At 46.5% G+C, this 18,886-nt stretch overlaps 1 protein-coding gene across 1 annotated transcript in view; it reads right to left on the minus strand.

The window, feature by feature from the left end:
* GPR107 (G protein-coupled receptor 107) overlaps positions 1–18,886 on the minus strand; it is a 73,931-nt gene that overhangs the window by 5,778 nt on the left and 49,267 nt on the right. Inside the window, exons 15-17 of the mRNA XM_067742983.1 lie at positions 13,945–13,994; positions 12,622–12,705; positions 11,769–11,890 (exon numbers count right to left, since the gene is read on the minus strand). Of these exons, the coding sequence (XP_067599084.1) occupies positions 11,769–11,890; positions 12,622–12,705; positions 13,945–13,994 (256 nt within the window). The remainder of the gene's footprint in view (positions 1–11,768; positions 11,891–12,621; positions 12,706–13,944; positions 13,995–18,886) is intronic.

Consider the following 18,886-nt stretch of genomic DNA (forward strand, 5'->3'; position numbering starts at 1 on the left):
CCCAAAGATTCTTTGACCGTTAGAGACAGAGAGTGACTCACGACATCTCCTGAGAAGGTGGGGGTCTATGAGAAGACAGCCTCTTGCCTCACAAAATGTGAGCTAGACAGATTCTAAGGATCTGGGTATCCATGACACAACTGAGCGGCTCCGTAGCAGGAAACACCAAGCCGATACTGAACTCCACCTGCTAGGCGGAGCACAGGGGATTTTCAGGGCAGCAAAATGACTCTGTATGATTCTATTATATAATGGTGGGCACACATCTGTCCAAACCCACACAGTGTACAGCACCAGGAGTGAGCCTACTGTAAACTACGGGCTCTGGATGATAATACGTCCATACAGGCTCATCAGTTGTAAGGAACGTACTACTGTGGACAGGGGATGCTGATAATGGAGGCAGCTATGCGTGTGTGGGGCGGGGGCATATGCGAAGTATCTGTACCCTCTGTTCAATTTTGTTCAATGTTATGAACCTAAAACTGTTCTACAAAATAAAGTGTTAGAAACAAACACCCCTGGCCCAGCATCTCCCTAAGGACTCTAGGAAGCAAGGAGGCACCTATGTTCCTCCATCGCGGACCAACAGGAATTTCCTAATCAGTAAAATAAATTCAATCAATCATTCCAACAGACTCTCTCCAAGGACCGTACCTATCCCCCGCACCAATTCCCAAATCCTGCTACTTACAAATGGCGACTCAGTGGCCCTACATGTGACATCTAGAGTTTGTCCAGCTGGACCTAACAGTAGATAAATTATTTTATTTGAGTAAGGAAAGAAAATTTTTTCTCCCTTCTTTCCTGCCACCAGCTGCTGCTGTGACCAAGCCCCAAAGCCATCCAGTCCTCCCCAGAGTTGGGGCTTTTCTCAAACAAGAGTCCTCTGGACTCATGCGTTATCTGTACTTCTGGTAAAGCCAGGACAAAGTATGCTGCAGGTAGGTGGTTCTTGTGGGAACTGAGGGATCCCTGCAGAGGCTGTGGCTGAGTATAAATGCAGCCCCCAGACAAAGGGAACACCAACTGAGAGAACCCAGCATCACTTCCTGCCAGCCGGTGCCCGTCTCGGGCCTGACCTCACCAGGAAGCGCTCACACTTCTCCCAGGAGAAATCCATGCACCCAGGGCAGCTTCTAAAGGGACCTTCTCCAGACTAGGACACGGGCACCACAAGCCTTTCCAGCCCCAGCAGAGCAACCCCTATGCGCCTCCAAACCTGTTGATGTAAGGGAAGAAGTACAACCTCGAGTCTTCCAGAAACACTCCTGGCAACAGCCGGCGGATCGTGTGGCTACTGCCCCAGGTTGAAAAGGACAAGGAGGCGGCCAACCCGCGCGGACGCGGAGGGCAGAGCACAGGCGCCGCGACCCAAGGGCGGCTCGGAGAGCGGGCCTGGGAAAACCTCTGCTCCCTTTCCTTCCCTAAGGAAACACTCCTTGCCAGATGGTGGCCCAACTGAGAAAACAACATTCACTCTGTCAGGCCGGGCCTGGGGCAAGGACAGAGAGCTGGAACTGGTGCTCCCAGGGAGCCCACTGCCCAGCAGAAGGGACGGTCTTCCAGACGGACACGCAGAGCCACTTCACACAGACAGGATGGGGGTGCCAGGGTGCAGGTGTGACGACGGCTTGGGGTGAGAAGAGTCACCTCCTGTGTTGAAAGACAGGAGCAGCAGCGAGATGGAGGAGAGGGGGGAGGGCAGGGGAGTTTCTGAAAAGAAATCTAACAAGAAAAGGCTTGGAGGAAACACAAGAAAGCTCCCCGACAGTCAGGGAGCGCTAAGAAGCTGCTGGTGAAGGCACATGGCAGGAGAGTCGAGGATGGGCACGTGGGGGGCTGTGGACGGCCTTCCGTGCCGTGTCACCGGGGTGGGCGTGACACTTATACCTGGGTTCTCGGGCCTGGCTCCAGCAGGATCCAGGGGAGTCAAAAAAGCACAGAGACACCTGAACCCCCAACATTCAGAATCTAGTCTCCGGGGAGGAGCCAGGGTATCCTCTTGAAAAACAGTCTACAGGTGATTCGGGTAGCTGAGGAGAATGGACGGGAAGGGAAGAAGATGGGAGGTGAGGACATCGGCCACACGAGGGCAGGGCACCAGGATAAAGTGGGGAGAGGGCGGGAGACACGACGTTAAGCCTCCAAGAAGTGGTCACTCACCCCACACAGGCCGAGGGAGAGGGAGGCATTTAGGCCAAGACCCATATTCTGCTGACAGCGACTGGGTGGATGCCGAAGCCCACAGGGTATGCAGGGGAGAGGCAAGCTTGGGGTGACAGGTGGACAGAGGGGCCCGAAGCTCAGGACAGGCAAGGGGGCTGGAGCTGGAGACTGCGGAGCGGTGAGTGAGCGGAGTGGAGGCGCCCCGGCTGCGGGGTGAGGGGTGCGTGGGCACAGAAGGGCGGCACGGGCGGAGCCAGCGATGATGGGGTGTGGTGTGAGGCTGGACGGGCGCTGTGCCCTGGCTCCCCAGTGAAGCCTCTGGGAAGTGAGAGGGGTGCCAGCTGGAGGAGACGGAGGAGGAGGCCGTGGTCAGACTGACGCCCAGGAGCCTCCCGGGCAGGAGGCGGCGCTTTGGCAACTTCACAGCTCCACGCACACCCCCCTGCACGCCCTGGTTTCAGTACAAACGCTGAATGGGGACAAAGAGCCGCAGAGCCGTCCTCGGAGCAGCGCCCCGCACTACACACAACCTGCGCAGAGGCCCTCCGTGTGGCGCAGAAAGACACCGGACAAAGCTCAGGTCGAGCACCGAGCAGCGGTGACGTTCAGTCTAAACTCAAACCCCAGGGATGCGAATGCAGGCGCAGCCCCTGGAGCCGCCCAGGCGGGGAGAGCCCGGTCCCCAGAGGGCAAGGCCTGCCCTTCCTGCCTCTGCCCATCCCAGCCCTGCCTGACCTCTCGCCCTCTGCTGAGATGCCTTTCTGTGGCTCCAGACACACACCTCTATCGCAGCGCCGTCTACACTCTGTCATGCTGGTCCCGCAGGAGACTGGGGGATTCGGCACCGGCTGCTGTCCGGAACCACCTGTAGGGCTGACAGAGCGCTCATACCAGCGCGAGTAGACTCGGTGCCCGGGCCAAGCCAGCCTCTCTGGCTGCCAAGTCCCACGCTGCTTCCAGCAGAAGCTGTCCTGCCCTCAGGGCCTGCTCAACTTTTTTGAGCCGAGGTGGCCTCTCCTGACTTCAAGAGGACACTGGCCCCAGGGTCAGCAGCTCCTGAGCCGGTCTGAGGCAAGGCGCCACAGTGCTAAGCCGACAGAGGGGCTCCCAGGGGGATGGGTCCAGGGGAGCGTGGAGGATAGAGAAGACAGTGGAGCAGAGAGGTGCCCAGAGGAGGGGGGCTCCAGCGGAGACGGGGGGAGCGGACGGACCCAGCTGCCTCCCGCTTTCCTTCTACCCCTATGTGGTGACCTCTCTTTTCCTTGTAGAGGCCTGAGTCTCGTGTTTGCAACCAACAGGGCCCTAATGAATACGGGAAAGACGAGAAAGGGGGCTTCAGGTCCCCACTGCTCCTTCTGCCACACGAGACTGCCGTCAACTGTGGCCGAAGTGGCACACGGATGCATCTGTTTCTGTAACCAAACTAAATCTAAATGCTAACCATCTCTGGACTTGAAATGTGGAGAGGCTTGGTTAAGAGACAATTCTATTAGTCTCCAACCTCTGTTTCTGCATTTGCTGGTTACCCACTTGCACGAGTGCAGGAAGTAGTAAAAGGTTACCGGCACTCGGGAAGGGGAGCCCCAGAGACACAGCTTCTGGAACCCAAACCAGATCTCTCCTCACTCCCGCTTCTCAAGATGGCAGAAATAATTCAGACCATCAAGGATACGCATAGCACGTGCGGTGGCTAAAAGTCTGATAACTGAAATTACATCCAATACTTAACTTGCTGATTTTGTTATGATAAATTCTGTTACCAAAATCAGTAAGCCACTTTGAGCTTGAGTCCAAAGAGAGATGTCAAAAGGAACAGAAAGAGAAAAAGATGGAAAGTCAGCATTACTTCCGAAGGCGCCCTCATTCCCCCAGGCCCAGGGGGCGCAGCTGCCCGGACTGCATGCAGGCCTAGGCTGGAGGCAGGGAGGACGCACTACCCTGGGCCAGACTCACTTCCCAATGCACCGCCCTCCCGCAGCTCAGCTTCAGACAGAGGAGGTAAGAAGAGGTGAATGAGAAGCTACCCAGAGCCTCAGTCAGCAAGGTCACTGCGTGGCCCAGGTCAGAGTTCTGGTGCAGAGGGCATATTAGGAAGGGTGTGAATTCGTCTTAGGTGTGCGAGGCATAAACATTATTACTGATACTTTGCACAAAGAGGTGCTTAATGTCCTGGGTGGGGATCAGACCTAGTGCCCTCCTTCAGGAAACACCCTCCAGTGTGCATGACAGAGCACTCAAGACCTTCTAGAAAATACAGGCAAGGCTGTGCTGGTCTCTGGTTTGGGTTATTTCTGGAGGATTTAAGAAGGGCCCTCCAGGAACAGAACTTCCGAGCAGAAGAGGGAGATGACAGTCCGGGCTCGGCGGTCCCAGAAGCTGCTGAGCCTTGACCCTCACCTGCGGCTGAAGCCTCCCCCTCAGGCCTCTTCTGCTGTCACATCTTATAACTTCACAGAACTTTCCCAACAGTCGAGTTCTCAGCTAAAGAGAAACCCCAGTACAACTGCCTTGCTGACTGAAAGGCACCTGGCCTCAGCTGGCTCCTCAACTTGTCTTTCACAGGCTCATCGGGGCTGGTGCTCCCGGGAAACACCACCACCACTCCTGTAAGCAAACCTTCATTTGGGCCGACTCCCTCTCTAGGCTGGTACATGTGCAGCCCTCCCGTCACAGAAGAGACGCTCACTTCACCATTACGGGAGGGCCCACACTCAGCCAACCCCGGAGAACAGAGCACAGAGCGCTCTTCCCCGGTAACAGGAGAAGAAGCTGAGGCAACCCAAGGGTCAACCTTGGCTCAAACTGCCCACCCTCCCCAAATCTTGCCAGAAGAAAGAAACACACTCCCCCTAGTCTCCAGCGGACTGCTGGTCTGTCTTCTTCCCTTTTCCTCCCCTGATTTTAACACACACACAGGCCCTCTTGCGTTTTCGTTACCACTACCACCAAATACTGTCAGAGAGAAATAAAAACCAAAACAAATTTTTAAAATTTTGCCAATGAGACAAACATACCTTAACAAAGCATCTGCGCTTCTAGATGCAATGGCTGACGGAAAGGATGTGGGGAACAGGAACGCCTGCCTTGCTGGGGAGAACGTCAACTGACCACACTTCAGTCAAGCGGAAGATGCTAGGACCCAGCCATTCAGCTTCTCGCTATGACCCCAGAGCAACCCTGCTTCAAACGGTTACAGAATGCTGAGCTACAGGGCTCCCCGCAGGGGAAAGGAAAAATACACCACGTCTCAGGTTACTTCCCAAAGCTGCTGCTTACCAGATGGACTCTATTTTTTAATTTTTTTACCAACAGCTTAAGTATTTTAATTGTTTCCAACTAAGCTTGTTCATTATAAATATATAATAAAAATGTACAAAGAATAACGTTGCACTTTTTGGTTAGATTTAAGTCAAAGGCATTCATCAATAAGGAATCTTCGGATGTGAATATTCCAGAAATTTCTCTAAGCCATCTGATGAGGAAATTGTCTCTGAATATTACCTTACTTTGGAAGGTATTGGCGGACATTTAAATTGAACTCAGACTTCTTCAAAATAAACCTTAATTTAAAAAAACTATTCTGGCCTGAGCGTCTGGCTTCCAATCTGCCTGAATCTCAGTGCTGCCTGAGATCCTTCCCTTCGGGACACTGATAGTTCTAGGAAAACCCTCAACTACCAGGAGCCACTAAAAATAAAATAGGCCACTTGGATGATCACAAAGGTTTGAGAGACAACCAAGAGTCAGGGCAGGGTTGAAGGAGGAGGCTCATCTCCTCCATGAGGCCCCTCCTTCAAGATTGGGAGAGGGGGCTGTTTATCTAATGCATAGACACCAACACAGAGTCGAGCAAAATGAAGAAATCGAAGACTATGTTCCAAACAAAAGAAAAGACAGAACCTCAGAAAAAGCCCCTAATGAAATGGAGAATTGACTAGAAAGCTTTTCTGAAAACTAAAATGACTAGTTTAAACAACCTGTATATGAACGTGAAGCATGAAAACAAATTTATACAAATGAGAGCCCTAACGGAAGGAATGGCTACCTTGATTTAAGGCAGCCTGGGAGCATGTCTTAAAAAGCAGTTATGCAAGATGATTAAGTTCCATATACATGCTGTAAAACACTGTGGCTATAATTAGCAACACTGTATTATACACTTAAACATTTATTAAGAGGCCACGTGGCTGACAGGGTCTTGGTGCTCCAGCTGGGTGTCAGGCCTGTGCCTCTGAGGTGGGAGAGCCGAGTTCAAGACATTGGTCCACCAGAGACCTCCTGGCTCCATGTAATATCAAACAGGAAAAGCTCTCCCAGAGATCTCCATCTCAATGCTAAGACCCAGCTCCACTCAACGACCAGCAAGCTACAGTGCTGGACACCCTATGCCAAACAACTAGCAAGACAGGAACACACCCCACCCATTAGCAGAGAGGCTGCCTAAAATCATAATAAGGTCAGACACCCCAAAACACACCACTGGACGCAGACCTGCACACCAGAAAGACAAGATCCAGCCTCATCCACCAGAACACAGGCACCAGTCCCCTCTACCATGAAGCCTACACAAACCCCTGAACCAACCCCTTAGCCATTGGGAGGAGACACCAAAAACAACAGGAACTATGAACCTGCAGCCTGCGAAAAAGAGACCCCAAACACAGTAAGTTAAGGAAAATGAGAAGACAGAGAAACACACAGCAGATGAAGGAGCAAGGCAAAAACCCACCAGACCTAACAAATGAACAAGAAGTAGGCAGTCTACCTGAAAAAGAATTCAGAGTAATGATAGTAAAGATGATCCAAAATCTTGGAAACAGAATGGAGAAAATACAAGAAACGTTTAACAATGACCTAGAAGAACTAAAGAGCAAACAAACAATGATGAACAACACAATAAATGAAATTAAAAATTCTCTAGAAGGAATCAATAGCAGAATAACTGAGACAGAAGAACGGATAAGTGACCTGGAAGATAAAATAGTGGAAATAACTACCGCAGAGTAGAATAAAGAAAAAAGAATGAAGAGAATTGAGGACAGTCTCAGAGACCTCTGGGACAACACTAAACGCACCAACATTCGAATTACAGGGGTTGCAGAAGAAGAGAAAAAAAAAGGGACTGAGAAAATATTTGAAGAGATTATAGTTGAAAACTTCCCTAATATGGGAAAGGAAATGGTCAATCAAGTCCAGGAAGCACAGAGAGTCCCATACAGGATAAATCCAAGGAGAAACAGGCCAAGACACATTTTAATCACACTATCAAAAATTAAATACAAAGAAAAAATATTAAAAGCAGCAAGGGAAAAACAACAAATAATATACAAGGGAATCCCCATAAGGTTAACAGCTGATCTTTCAGCAGAAACTCTGCAAGCCAGAAGGGAGTGGCAGGACATATCTAAAGTGATGAAAGGGAAAAACCTACAACCAATATTACTCTACCAAGCAAGGATCTCATTCAGATTCAATAGAGAAATTAAAACCTATACAGACAAGCAAAAGCTAAGAGAATTCAGCACCACCAAACAAGCTTTACAATGAATGCTAAAGGAACTTCTGTAGGCAGGAAACACAAGAGAAGGAAAAGACCTACAATAACAAACCCAAAACAATTAAGAAAATGGTAATAGGAACATACATATCGATAATTACCTGAAATGTAAATGGATTAATTGCTCCAACCAAAAGACACAGACTGGCTGAATGGAGACAAAAACAAGACCCGTATATGTGCTGTCTACAAGAGACCCACTTCAGACCTAGGGACACATACAGACTGAAAGTGAGGGGATGGAAAAAGATAATCCATGCAAATGGAAATCAAAAGAAAGCTAGAGTAGCAATTCTTATATCAGACAGAATAGACTTTAAAATAGACTATGGGCTTCCTGGTGGCGCAGTGGTTGAGAGTCTGCCTGCTGATGCAGGGGACACAGGTTTGTGCCCTGGTCCGGGAAGATCCCACATGCCGCGGAGCGGCTGGGCCCGTGAGCCATGGCCACTGAGCCTGCGCGTCCAGAGCCTGTGCTCCGCAACGGGAGAGGCCACAACATTGAGAGGTCCGCGTACCGCAAAAAAATAAAAATAAAATAAAGACTATTACAAGAGACAAAGGAGGACACTACATAATGATCAAGGGATCAAACCAAGAAGAAGATGTAACAACTGTAAATATTTATGCACCTAACAATGGAGCACCGCAACACATAAGGCAAATGCTAACAGCCATAAAAGGGGAAATTGACAGTAACACAATAGTAGGGGACTTTAACACCCCACTTTCACCAAGGGACAGATTATCCAAAATGAAAATAAGGAAACACAAGCTTTAAAAGATACATTAAACAAGATAGACTTAATTGATATTTATAGGACATTCCAACGAAAAACAACAGAATACACTTTCTTCCCAAGTGCTCATGGGACACTCTCCAGGACAGATCATATCTTGGGTCACAAATCAAGCCTTGGTAAATTTAAGAAAACTGAAATCTTATCAAGCAGCTTTTCCAACCACACTGCTATGAGACAAGATATCAATTACAGGAAAAGATCTGTAAAAAACAGAAACACATGGAGGTTAAATAACCAAGAGATCACTGAAGAAATCAAAGAGGAAATGAAAAAATACCTAGAAACAAATGACAATGAAAACACGACAACCCAAAACCTATGGGATGCAGCAAAAGCAGTTCTAAGAGGGAAGTTAGCAATACAATCCTACCTCAAGAAACAAGAAACATCTCAAATACACAACCAAACCTTACACCTAAAGCAATTACAGAAAGAAGAACCAAAAAACCCCAAAGTAAGCAGAAGGAGAGAAATCATAAAGATCAGATCAGAAATAAATGAAAAAGAAATGAAGGAAACAATAGCAAAGATCAATAAAACTAAAAGCTGGTTCTTTGAGAAGATAAACAAAATTGATAAACCATTAGCCAGACTCATCAAGAAAAAAAGAGAGAAGACTCAAATCAAAACAAATAGAAATGAAAAAGAAGTAACAACTGACACTGCAGAAATACAAATGATCATGAGAGATTACTGCAAGCAACTATATGTCAATAAAATGGACAACCTGGAAGAAATGGACAAATTCTTAGAAATGCACAACGTTCCGAGACTGAACCAGGAAGAAATAGAAAATATGAACAGACCTATCACTAGCAATGAAATTAGGACTGTCATTAAAAATCTTCCAACAAACAAAAGTCCAGGACCAGAAGGCTTCACAGGCAAATTCTATCAAACATTTAGACAAGAGCTAACACCTATCCTTCTCAAACTCTTCCAAAATATAGCAGAGGGAGGAACACTCCCAAACTCATTCTATGAGGCCACCATCACCCTGACACCAAAACCAGACAAAGATGTCACAAAGAAAGAAAACTACAGGCCAATATCACTGATGAACATAGATGCAGAAATACTCAACAAAATACTAGGAAACAGAATCCAACAGCACATTAAAAGGATCATACACTCGATCCTCATGATCAAGTGGGGTTTATCCCAGGAATGCAGGGATTCTTCAATATAGGCAAATCAACGTGATACACTATATTAACAAACTGAAGGAGAAAAACCATATGATCATCTCAATAGATGCAGAGAAAGCTTTCAACAAAATTCAACCCCATTTATGATAAAAACCCTCCAGAAAGCAGGCATAGAGGGAACTTACCTCAACATAATAAAGGCCATATATGACAAACCCACAGCCAACATTGGTCTCAATGGTGAAAAACTGAAACCATTTCCACTAAGATCAGGAACAAGACAAGGTTGTCCACTCTCACCACTATTACTCAACATAGTTTTGGAAGTTTTAGTCACAGCAATCAGAAAATAAAAAGAAGTAAAAGGAATCCCAATCGGAAAAGAAGTAAAACTGTCACTGTTTGTAGATGACGTGATACTATACATAGAGCATCCTAAAGATGCTACCAGAAAACTACTAGAGCTAATCAATGAATTTGGTAAAGTAGCAGGATACAAAATTAATGCACAGAAAATCTCTTGCATTCCTATCCACTAATGATGAAAAATCTGAAAGAGAAATTAAGAAAACACTCCCATTTACCACTGCAACAAAAAGAATAAAATACCTAGGAATAAGCCTACCTAAGGAGACAAAAGACCTGTATGCAGAAAACTGTAATACACTGATGAAAGAAATTAAATTGGGAGATTGGGATTGATATATATACACTAATATGTATAAAATGGATAACTAATAAGAACCTGCTGTATAAAAAAATAAATAAAATTCAAAAAAAACACCATATGTAAAAAAAAAAAGAAATGAAAGATTATACAAACAGATGGAGAGATATACCATGTTCTTGGACCGGAAGAATCTACATTGTGAAAATGACTATATTACCCAAAGCAATCTACAGATTCAATGCAATTCCTATCAAACTACCAACGGCATTTTTCACAGAAATAGAATAAAAAGTTTCACAATTTGTATGGAAACACCAAAGAGCCCAAAGAGCCAAAGCAATCTTGAGAAAGAAAAACGGAGCAGGAGGAATCAGGCTCCCTGACTTCAGACTATACTACAAAGCTACAGTAATCAAGACAGTATGGTACTGGCACAAAAACAGAAACATAGATCAATCAAACAGGATAGAAAGCCCAGAGATAAACCCATGCACATATGGTCATCTTATTTTTGATAAAGGAGGCAAAAATATACAATGGAGAAAAGACAGCCTCTTCAATAAGTGGTGCTGGGAAAACTGGACAGCTACATGTAAAAGAATGAAATTGGAGCACTCTCTAACACCATACACAAAAATAAACTCAAAATGGATTAAAGACCTAAATGTAATGCCAGAAACTATCAAACTCTTAGAGGGAAATATAGGGAGAACACTCCATGACATAAATCACAGCAAGATCCTTTTTGACCCACCTCCTAGAGAAATGGAAATAAAAACAAAAATAAACAAATGGGACCTAATGAAACTTCAAAGCTTTTGCACAGCAAAGGAAACCATAAACAAGACCAAAAGACAACCCTCAGAATGGGAGAAAATATTTGCAAATGAAGCAACTGACAAAGGATTAATCTCCAAAATTTACAAGCAGCTCATGCAGCTCAATATCAATAAAACAAACAGCCCAATCCAAAACTGGGCAGAAGACCTAAATAGACATTTCTCCAAAGAAGATATACAGATTGCCAAGAAACACATGAAAGGATGCTCAACATGACTAATCATTAGAGAAATGCAAATCAAAACTACAATGAGGGGCTTCCCTGGTGGGCGCAGTGGTTGAAAGTCTGCATGCCAATGAAGGGAACAACGGGTTCGTGCCCCGGTCTGGGAAGATCCCACATGCCGTGGAGCGGCTGGGCCTGTGAGCCATGGCCGCTGAGCCTGCGCGTCCGGAGCATGTGCTCCGCAACGGGAGAGGCCGCAACAGTGAGAGGCCCGCGTACCGGAAAAAAAAAAAAAAAAAATAGAGGGACAACCTCTGGAGCAACAAACTGCGGAGAGTAGCTGCTCCAGTTCATACCACGCTGCTCTTAGTTACGTGAGGGGCGAGGGAGGGAAGGGAAAAAAGGAGATTCTTACACAGATTCCATTTCCAAGTCATCTTCTTCCTGAGAAAGTTGTAGGTAGGGGTTATCTGAAGCTGGACGGAACTTATACCCCGTTAGAACAAAGAACACCAGCGTGGCCATTTCATCCAGGAGCTGCAAATTTTAAAACCACCCCCAAATAAAGGGATTAGAATATTGTTCTTCAGAAAGCAGTGGAACTAAACAAACTGACCCCCTCCCCCCGACCACTCGCCGTTCAGTCACTCAAATGCCAGAGCTGACCGCTGGGGAGCGTTTTCCTTAGAGGATTTGCTGAAGCCTTAGCTAGGAGCATTCTGCCCAGAGATGATATGGGAGACTCCTTGCTTTAAGTGTCTTCATTGGCGCCCTTTAAGAGCTCATTACATACATACATTTTCCTACAGTGTCTAAAGCACCAAGTGAGGGCCTCCAGAAAGAAGTCTCGAAATCATATGGCGGCTACCCTAGTAGTTAAACTAGTTCTAGTATATTGCAAAGATACTTTGTTATTGAAATAGTAATAATGGGCAAGAAAAAGGGAGGTCTGGATTCCAAGCTATTCTAAGCCCTATAACTGGCTTCATCTAGATTTTAATTATACAGGGCAAGTCTTTCTCGGCCTGAGGCTTTTCTCTGCAAAAACTTTTAAAATTGAAAACTAAAATCAATAATGCAATTACTTCCAGATTTCTCATGTAATCCAGCAGCTTTCCTGGACAAACATATCGTCTTAATTGCAGACCGGAAGAGACAAAAGGTCTTAGTGGCCACTGCCAAATAAATTAGTAACGATCTTAAGTTACACCCTAAGGCTTCATCCTCAGACACAAATTCTCTGGCACTGTCCCCTGTGAGCAGCATACCTGGTAGAGCCACTTCCACTGGAACGGAACAGCAAGTTTGAGGAGAAATGCAATAATCCTGGTGAAGTATATGTAACATACGATCTATATGAGGAGCAAAGAAAACAAGAAATAAAATCAACATAGAAATTATGGCACCCCTTTCTTCCAATGACCTGCTTTCACAAATTAACTATAAAAGAGAAAACAGAATTACCTGAAGATCATTTGACACTTACAGTGCTAATTAATAAACATGGCAGAGAGACAGATGCTCTGCTAGTTACACTAGAAAGGATTTCTTCTTTTTCTCTAGGTGACCAAGATATTGACTGATCACAGTCACACCCACTGGGAGGACACTTTGCTGTAGTTGCTCTTAATTCCTGAGTAACCCCTTCGTCGCCTAATTCTCATACATAACCCACTGATTTCAAGCCCCAAAGGGTAATAGTTTTTTATTCCCAGGATTTGAGAAATATTTTCCAGCAGTAATAGCGAAATAAAGCCACACAGGGAAAATACTGATTTTTAGTCTCTTCAGCAGATGCTGCAAATGTTTGAGGTCCACGCTCAGAGGAAGTACCAATAATCCTAAGCATTCTAGTAAGAGAGGACGTGAAAAGGATTCAACATGCTGACCCCTCGAGAGTGGACGGCTCACTGGGACCGCACCCAGGGCAGACAGGCTTGCAGGGGACTGTGCAAAGTGACAGTCAATGCCAAAACCACAGATGAAGATGACTCAGAAGCTTTCATTTACTAGTACGGAAGCAAATTCTAAAAGAAATCTATACCTTATATAGTCCAGGAAATTATGACTCTAATAACTTATAGTAAGTCCTGCCTTTGGTGCTACGTTTATATGGACTTTTCATGTTCATTCCAGTCCTGTTTGTAGATATGATCCCATTTTTGTAAATGAATTTTTTAAAAAGCAAGTCAAAGGAACAGCTATGCATGGCATATGCCTAGAAAGGAATCTAGCAAAATAACCACTGAACTGTTAACCATAATACCTGGGGGAGGAGGAAGAAAAGGGGAAGGGGTATAGAAGGTCGGGGTCATAAGGGGCTTTTGCTGTGTTCCTATAATCCTGCATTTTAAAAATATCAAGCATGTATTAATTTTCTGAGTATTTGAAGCCAAATTTAAAACTAAAATTTAAGAAGAAGTAACTCAGATATTTAATTTCCCACGTCCACGGCCCCCATCTGGTTTTGTAAACGAAGCCCACACGCAGCTCCAGGCAGCACTTCCTGTGCTTTTACCAGTGTTTTGGAAGTTCACTAGTTCTACTCCATGAATTGACCTCACTTACAAATTTAGGAATTTTTTACTCACCAAGACGTAGTAATGTCTGAAAAGTTTCAGCTTTGCCAAGTTAATGGCAGCTGGGGAGAAGAAAGGAACAAAATGAGAGGCTACTTCTTTTCTCATTCTTAAAGCCCATCATATTCAGGTACCCTCTCAGTCAAGAGGCCAAGTCTAATGCACATGGGTACCGCCCAAGGGGTCGGGGGCACATCTGTATTTCTGGAAATGCAGTTTGGCAGGGTCTCCCCCAGTCACCAGGAAGAATTTGGGAGCTGTGGCGGCAACATGCTGGGACTCCCAGCTCCAGTAAACCAGTGCACCTCCCCACTCCACGTTCCGAAGCTTTAAACAGCCACGCTGAGAATACAGTGACACCACAGAAATCAGCAGACACTACCAATCAGGACTCTTCCCCCGCCACCCCCAAAGCCATCATTAAACATTTCAGCTCTGCCACTGTGGCTACAGGGCTGCACCCCCCAATAGGACCAGTCCCAGGTGGGTCCCTGAGCCCCATCCAGGGGAGCCTCCAGCTAACTGAGGGTATAAATTCAATTAACCCATGGGTGCATCTTGCAAATTTCACTTAGGTTTTCACTAAGTGTCTTGTAACAGAGCCCTTGAAATACAACCTCCCCAGCTTTGCCCTACCTTCAAGATTGCTCAAGGTCAGGGAGCCAGGACAGCTAGCTTCCTGCCACCGCCAATGGCCATGAAATATTGATGACCACAGAGGGTAGCCTGGCTCCCTCCCCGACTGGCAATCCTTTCATTCATCATAAACCTCCCTGCAGGAGGCAAATTAATTTTGCTCAGTAACATTTAATTAGTGGTTCCCTTTAGGAATGGAACTGTGGGTGGTGAAGGAGCGACTTCCTTCTGTCTCCCTCCTCTGGCTCATGATTAGTCGGGGGGCAGTCAAGCTTAGGATTCCTGGAATCCTGAATTAATCTTCAAGGTGATTATCAACTAACAGTATCTGCAAGAATCCGCTCTGAGAAACCGAGTGTGTCAATGAGAGGAGGTTCAGAAAATCTGAGAAATTCTAACTCCCCAAATCGAGAGGCTATAATACCCACATACAGAGCTGTGATGGACTCGTGCACTCAGGTAACACCTGAAGAAGCTAAATGAAGCAGGCAGATCGGCAACAGCTTTCTTATCTAGCAACCCCTCTGGCAGTCTTGCTATTTTTTAAATTAAATCTCTCTGGTTCTCCGTCCTTCTTCATCTACTCTGACTCTGGGCCAGGCCCCTGGATGCAGCAGTGACCACGGCGCCTGCCCCAGGGGTGGCTGCCATCCCTTAGGGAAGGAGAGGCACTGGATCACTGGCCATCCACTCACAATGCTAAGCGCACAGAGTACTGGGCGGTGCGGATGTGGGGTCAGGTTCTCCTCCCCGCCTGGGGGACAGGAGAGGCTTCACGAGGTCAAGATGTTAAAACAGAAGTGTCGGATAACTATGTCACCAGATTTCAAACTCTGCACGTTTGCATGAACCAGCGTTCCTTCTGTGTTCCTCTCTGCGTGCGAGTCTCTGCTTACACTGGCGGCAGTCAGCGACATGGCCAGCTGCTCCTGCACTCTGCCCCATAAAACCAGGTGGCCTACGAGAACCGGGCCCCTTCCAAACAAGCAAATCGGTCTTGAATTTGGACGTTCAATCCTCTTCTTTGTGAATAACTGACAAAAAACAGCACCAACAACCAGACCATTTAGACAATAAAAATGCTTTCCAAGTCTCTTCTGAATTTTGCTTGCTGAAATAAATCCTGGCAAATGAATCTCCTGCCTTTGCTTCAACAAGGAACATCAGCCCAACAGAGAGAAGCAGCATGTTTCTATTCCTGGATTTCATGGTGCTGTGCTGGGATATGCATGGTTGCCATGGCCACGCCCAACTGAAGGGCTCCCAACTCAGACTAAGGGGATAGGGAGGAAAGACAGGATTCCCAAAGGAAGTGGTGTCCAAGCAGAGGCCTGACGGGGGCTCAGGAGGGAGCGAGAGTGGAGAGGCCAAGCAGAGAGAACGTTGGGGAAGAGCAGATACCAAGGTTTGGAGATGCTGGTATCACGTCTCGGTGCAGAGAAAGCAGCTCAGCGCAGCTGGACTGCGGAGAGGCTAGGGACACGGCTGGGCTGAGGACAAAGCCCCAAACTCAGTCAGACGCAGACCACGAGCTGCTCTCCTCGTTGATGCCAAGGCCCCAGGGAGCCTCTGAAGCATCTCAAGCAGGGCAAAGCCTGAGTCACATCTACATTTTGGAATAATCTCTCTGGAGAAAAGATGGAAGAGTCAAGAATAAGAGTCCAGGGGCTTCCCTGGCGGTCCAGTGGTTAGGACTCGGAAGTGCCGAGGGCCAGGGCCCAATCCCTGGTCGCGGAACTAAGATCCCACAAGCTGTGCAGTGTGGCCACAAAAAAAAAAAAGAAGAATGAGAGCCCCACTAAGGTCAAAAACCCTGAATTTGACACCTCATTGTAGTTTTGATTTGCATTTCTCTAATGATTAGTGATGCTGAGCATCCTTTCATGTGTTTGTTGCCAGTCTGTGTATCTTCTTTGGAGAAATGTCTATTTAGGTCTTCTGCCCATTTTTGGATCGGGTTGTTTGTTTTTTTGTTATTGAGCTGCATGAGCTGCTTGTAAATTTTGGAGATTAATCCTTTGTCAGTTGCTTCATTTGCAAATATTTTCTCCCATTCTGAGGGTTGTCTTTCGGTCTTGTTTATGGTTTCCTTTGCTGTGCAAAAGCTTTGAAGTTTCATTAGGTCCCATTTGTTTATTTTTGTTTTTATTTCCATTTCTCTAGGAGGTGGGTCAAAAAGGATCTTGCTGTGATGTATGTCATAGAGTGTTCTGCCTATGTTTTCCTCTAAGAGTTTGATAGTGTCTGGCCTTACATTTAGGTCTTTAATCCATTTTGAGCTTATTTTTGTGTATGGTGTTAGGGAGTGATCTAATCTCATACTTTTATATGTACCTGTCCAGTTTTCCCAGCACCACTTACTGAAGAGGCTGTCCTTTCTCCACTGTACATTCCTGCCTGAATGGCCATCATCAAAAAATCTAGAAACAATAAACGCTGGAGAGGGTGTGGAGAAAAGGGAACACTCTTGCACTGCTGGTGGGAATGTGAATTGGTGCAGCCACTATGGAGAACAGTATGGAGGTTCCTTGAAAAACTACAAATAGAACTACCATATGACCCAGCAATCCCACTACTGGGCATATACCCTGAGAAAACCATAATTCAAAAAGAGTCATGAACCAAAATGTTCATTGCAGCTCTATTTACAATAGCCCGGAGATGGAAAAAACCTACGTGTCCAGCATCAGATGAATGGATAAAGAAGATGTGGCACATATATACAATGGAATATTACTCAGCCATAAAAAGAAACGAAACTGAGCTATTTGTAATGAGGTGGATAGACCTAGAGTCTGTCATACAGAGTGAAGTAAGTCAGAAAGAGAAAGACAAATACCGTATGCTAACACATATATATGGAATTTAAGGAAAAAAAATGTCATGAAGAACCTAGGGGTAAGACAGGAATAAAGACACAGACCTACTAGAGAATGGACTTGAGGATATGGGGAGGGGGAAGGGTAAGTTGTGACAAAGCGAGAGAGAGGCATGGACATATATACACTACCAAACGTAAGGTGGATAGCTAGTGGGAAGCAGCCGCATAGCACAGGGAGATCAGCTTGGTGCTTTGTGACCGCCTGGAGGGGTGGGATAGGGAGGGTGGGAGGGAGGGAGACACAAGAGGGAAGAGATATGGGAACATATGTATAATTTGTTATAAAGCAGAAATTAACACACCATTGTAAAGCAATTATACTCCAATAAAGATGTAAAAAAAAAAAAAAACCTTGAATTTGTAGAGGTTCCTCGAAGTGGCAAGGGACCTGTCTGACAGGGCAGAGCAGTGGCGGGCCAGGGAACAAGGTGGATCCTGTCTTAGTGGCTGAGGGAGGGGTGGGATGAAGTTGAGAGTACCAGAGAGAATTCTTCAGGTGAAGTCTGAGCCCCCCGCCATCACAGGAAAGCAAATCAGGGGCAGAGGGAGGGCTGACTGAGAGGAAGCAGAGGGGTCAGGCCACCGCAGGTCTCCATGGGATCAGAGGAAGGCGGGGAGGCACTGCCTCTCCCATCCCCCTGCGATCTGCACCACACGGCTGCCTGTCAGACACTCCGAGAAGTCAGGCAGGCCAGGAAGCAGTCAAAAAATGAGCCTGCACATGACGTCCAGGCAACACGAGGAAACGTCAGCACGGGCACCGATGCCGCGCCATCCCGGGACACGTGCTGGAACAGATAAACGGACCTCGGGAACAACCGGTGTTGACTCTTAAGAAATGCAGCCACAATACGCAGGGCTCAGGGTTGATCCCGAAACCCACCAGTCACGACAGACATCATTTCCAGTCACAAGAAAGACATCCGTTTGCAAGTCTGCTGCTCGTGGGATCAGGCTCCCGGGTCCCACATGGGTGTTCCAGTCACAGCCATGGCTGTGAAGGCAGGAAGCAAGCTCACTTATTGTTGTGAGTAACAGCGTAGGCCCTGCACATCTGAACATCTTGGGTTCTAATTCCAACTGTGCTGTTTACTAGCTGTGTGACCTCAGATAATTCACCTAACTTCTCTGAGCCTCAGTCCTTCATCTGTAAAACAAGAATACCACCACCTACCACTAGGGTTGGTTGGAGGAATTGACTGACACGGTACGTGGAAGACAAACAGCACACAGTAAGCACTAGACGAACGTCTGAGGTTACAGCATTAGGACTGTATTAGGATTACAGCTGATCCTTGAACAACACGGATTGGAACTGCTCAGGTCCACCCTTACGTGGATTTTTTTCCCCAACTGTAAATACTACAGTACTAGGGGACCCGTGGTTTGTGGAATGCAGATACGGAAGAACAGCGGTGACTGTTATACTCACCGATT

This window comes from Pseudorca crassidens, chromosome 7, assembly GCF_039906515.1.
Source record: "Pseudorca crassidens isolate mPseCra1 chromosome 7, mPseCra1.hap1, whole genome shotgun sequence".
Taxonomy (NCBI): Eukaryota; Metazoa; Chordata; class Mammalia; order Artiodactyla; family Delphinidae; genus Pseudorca; species Pseudorca crassidens.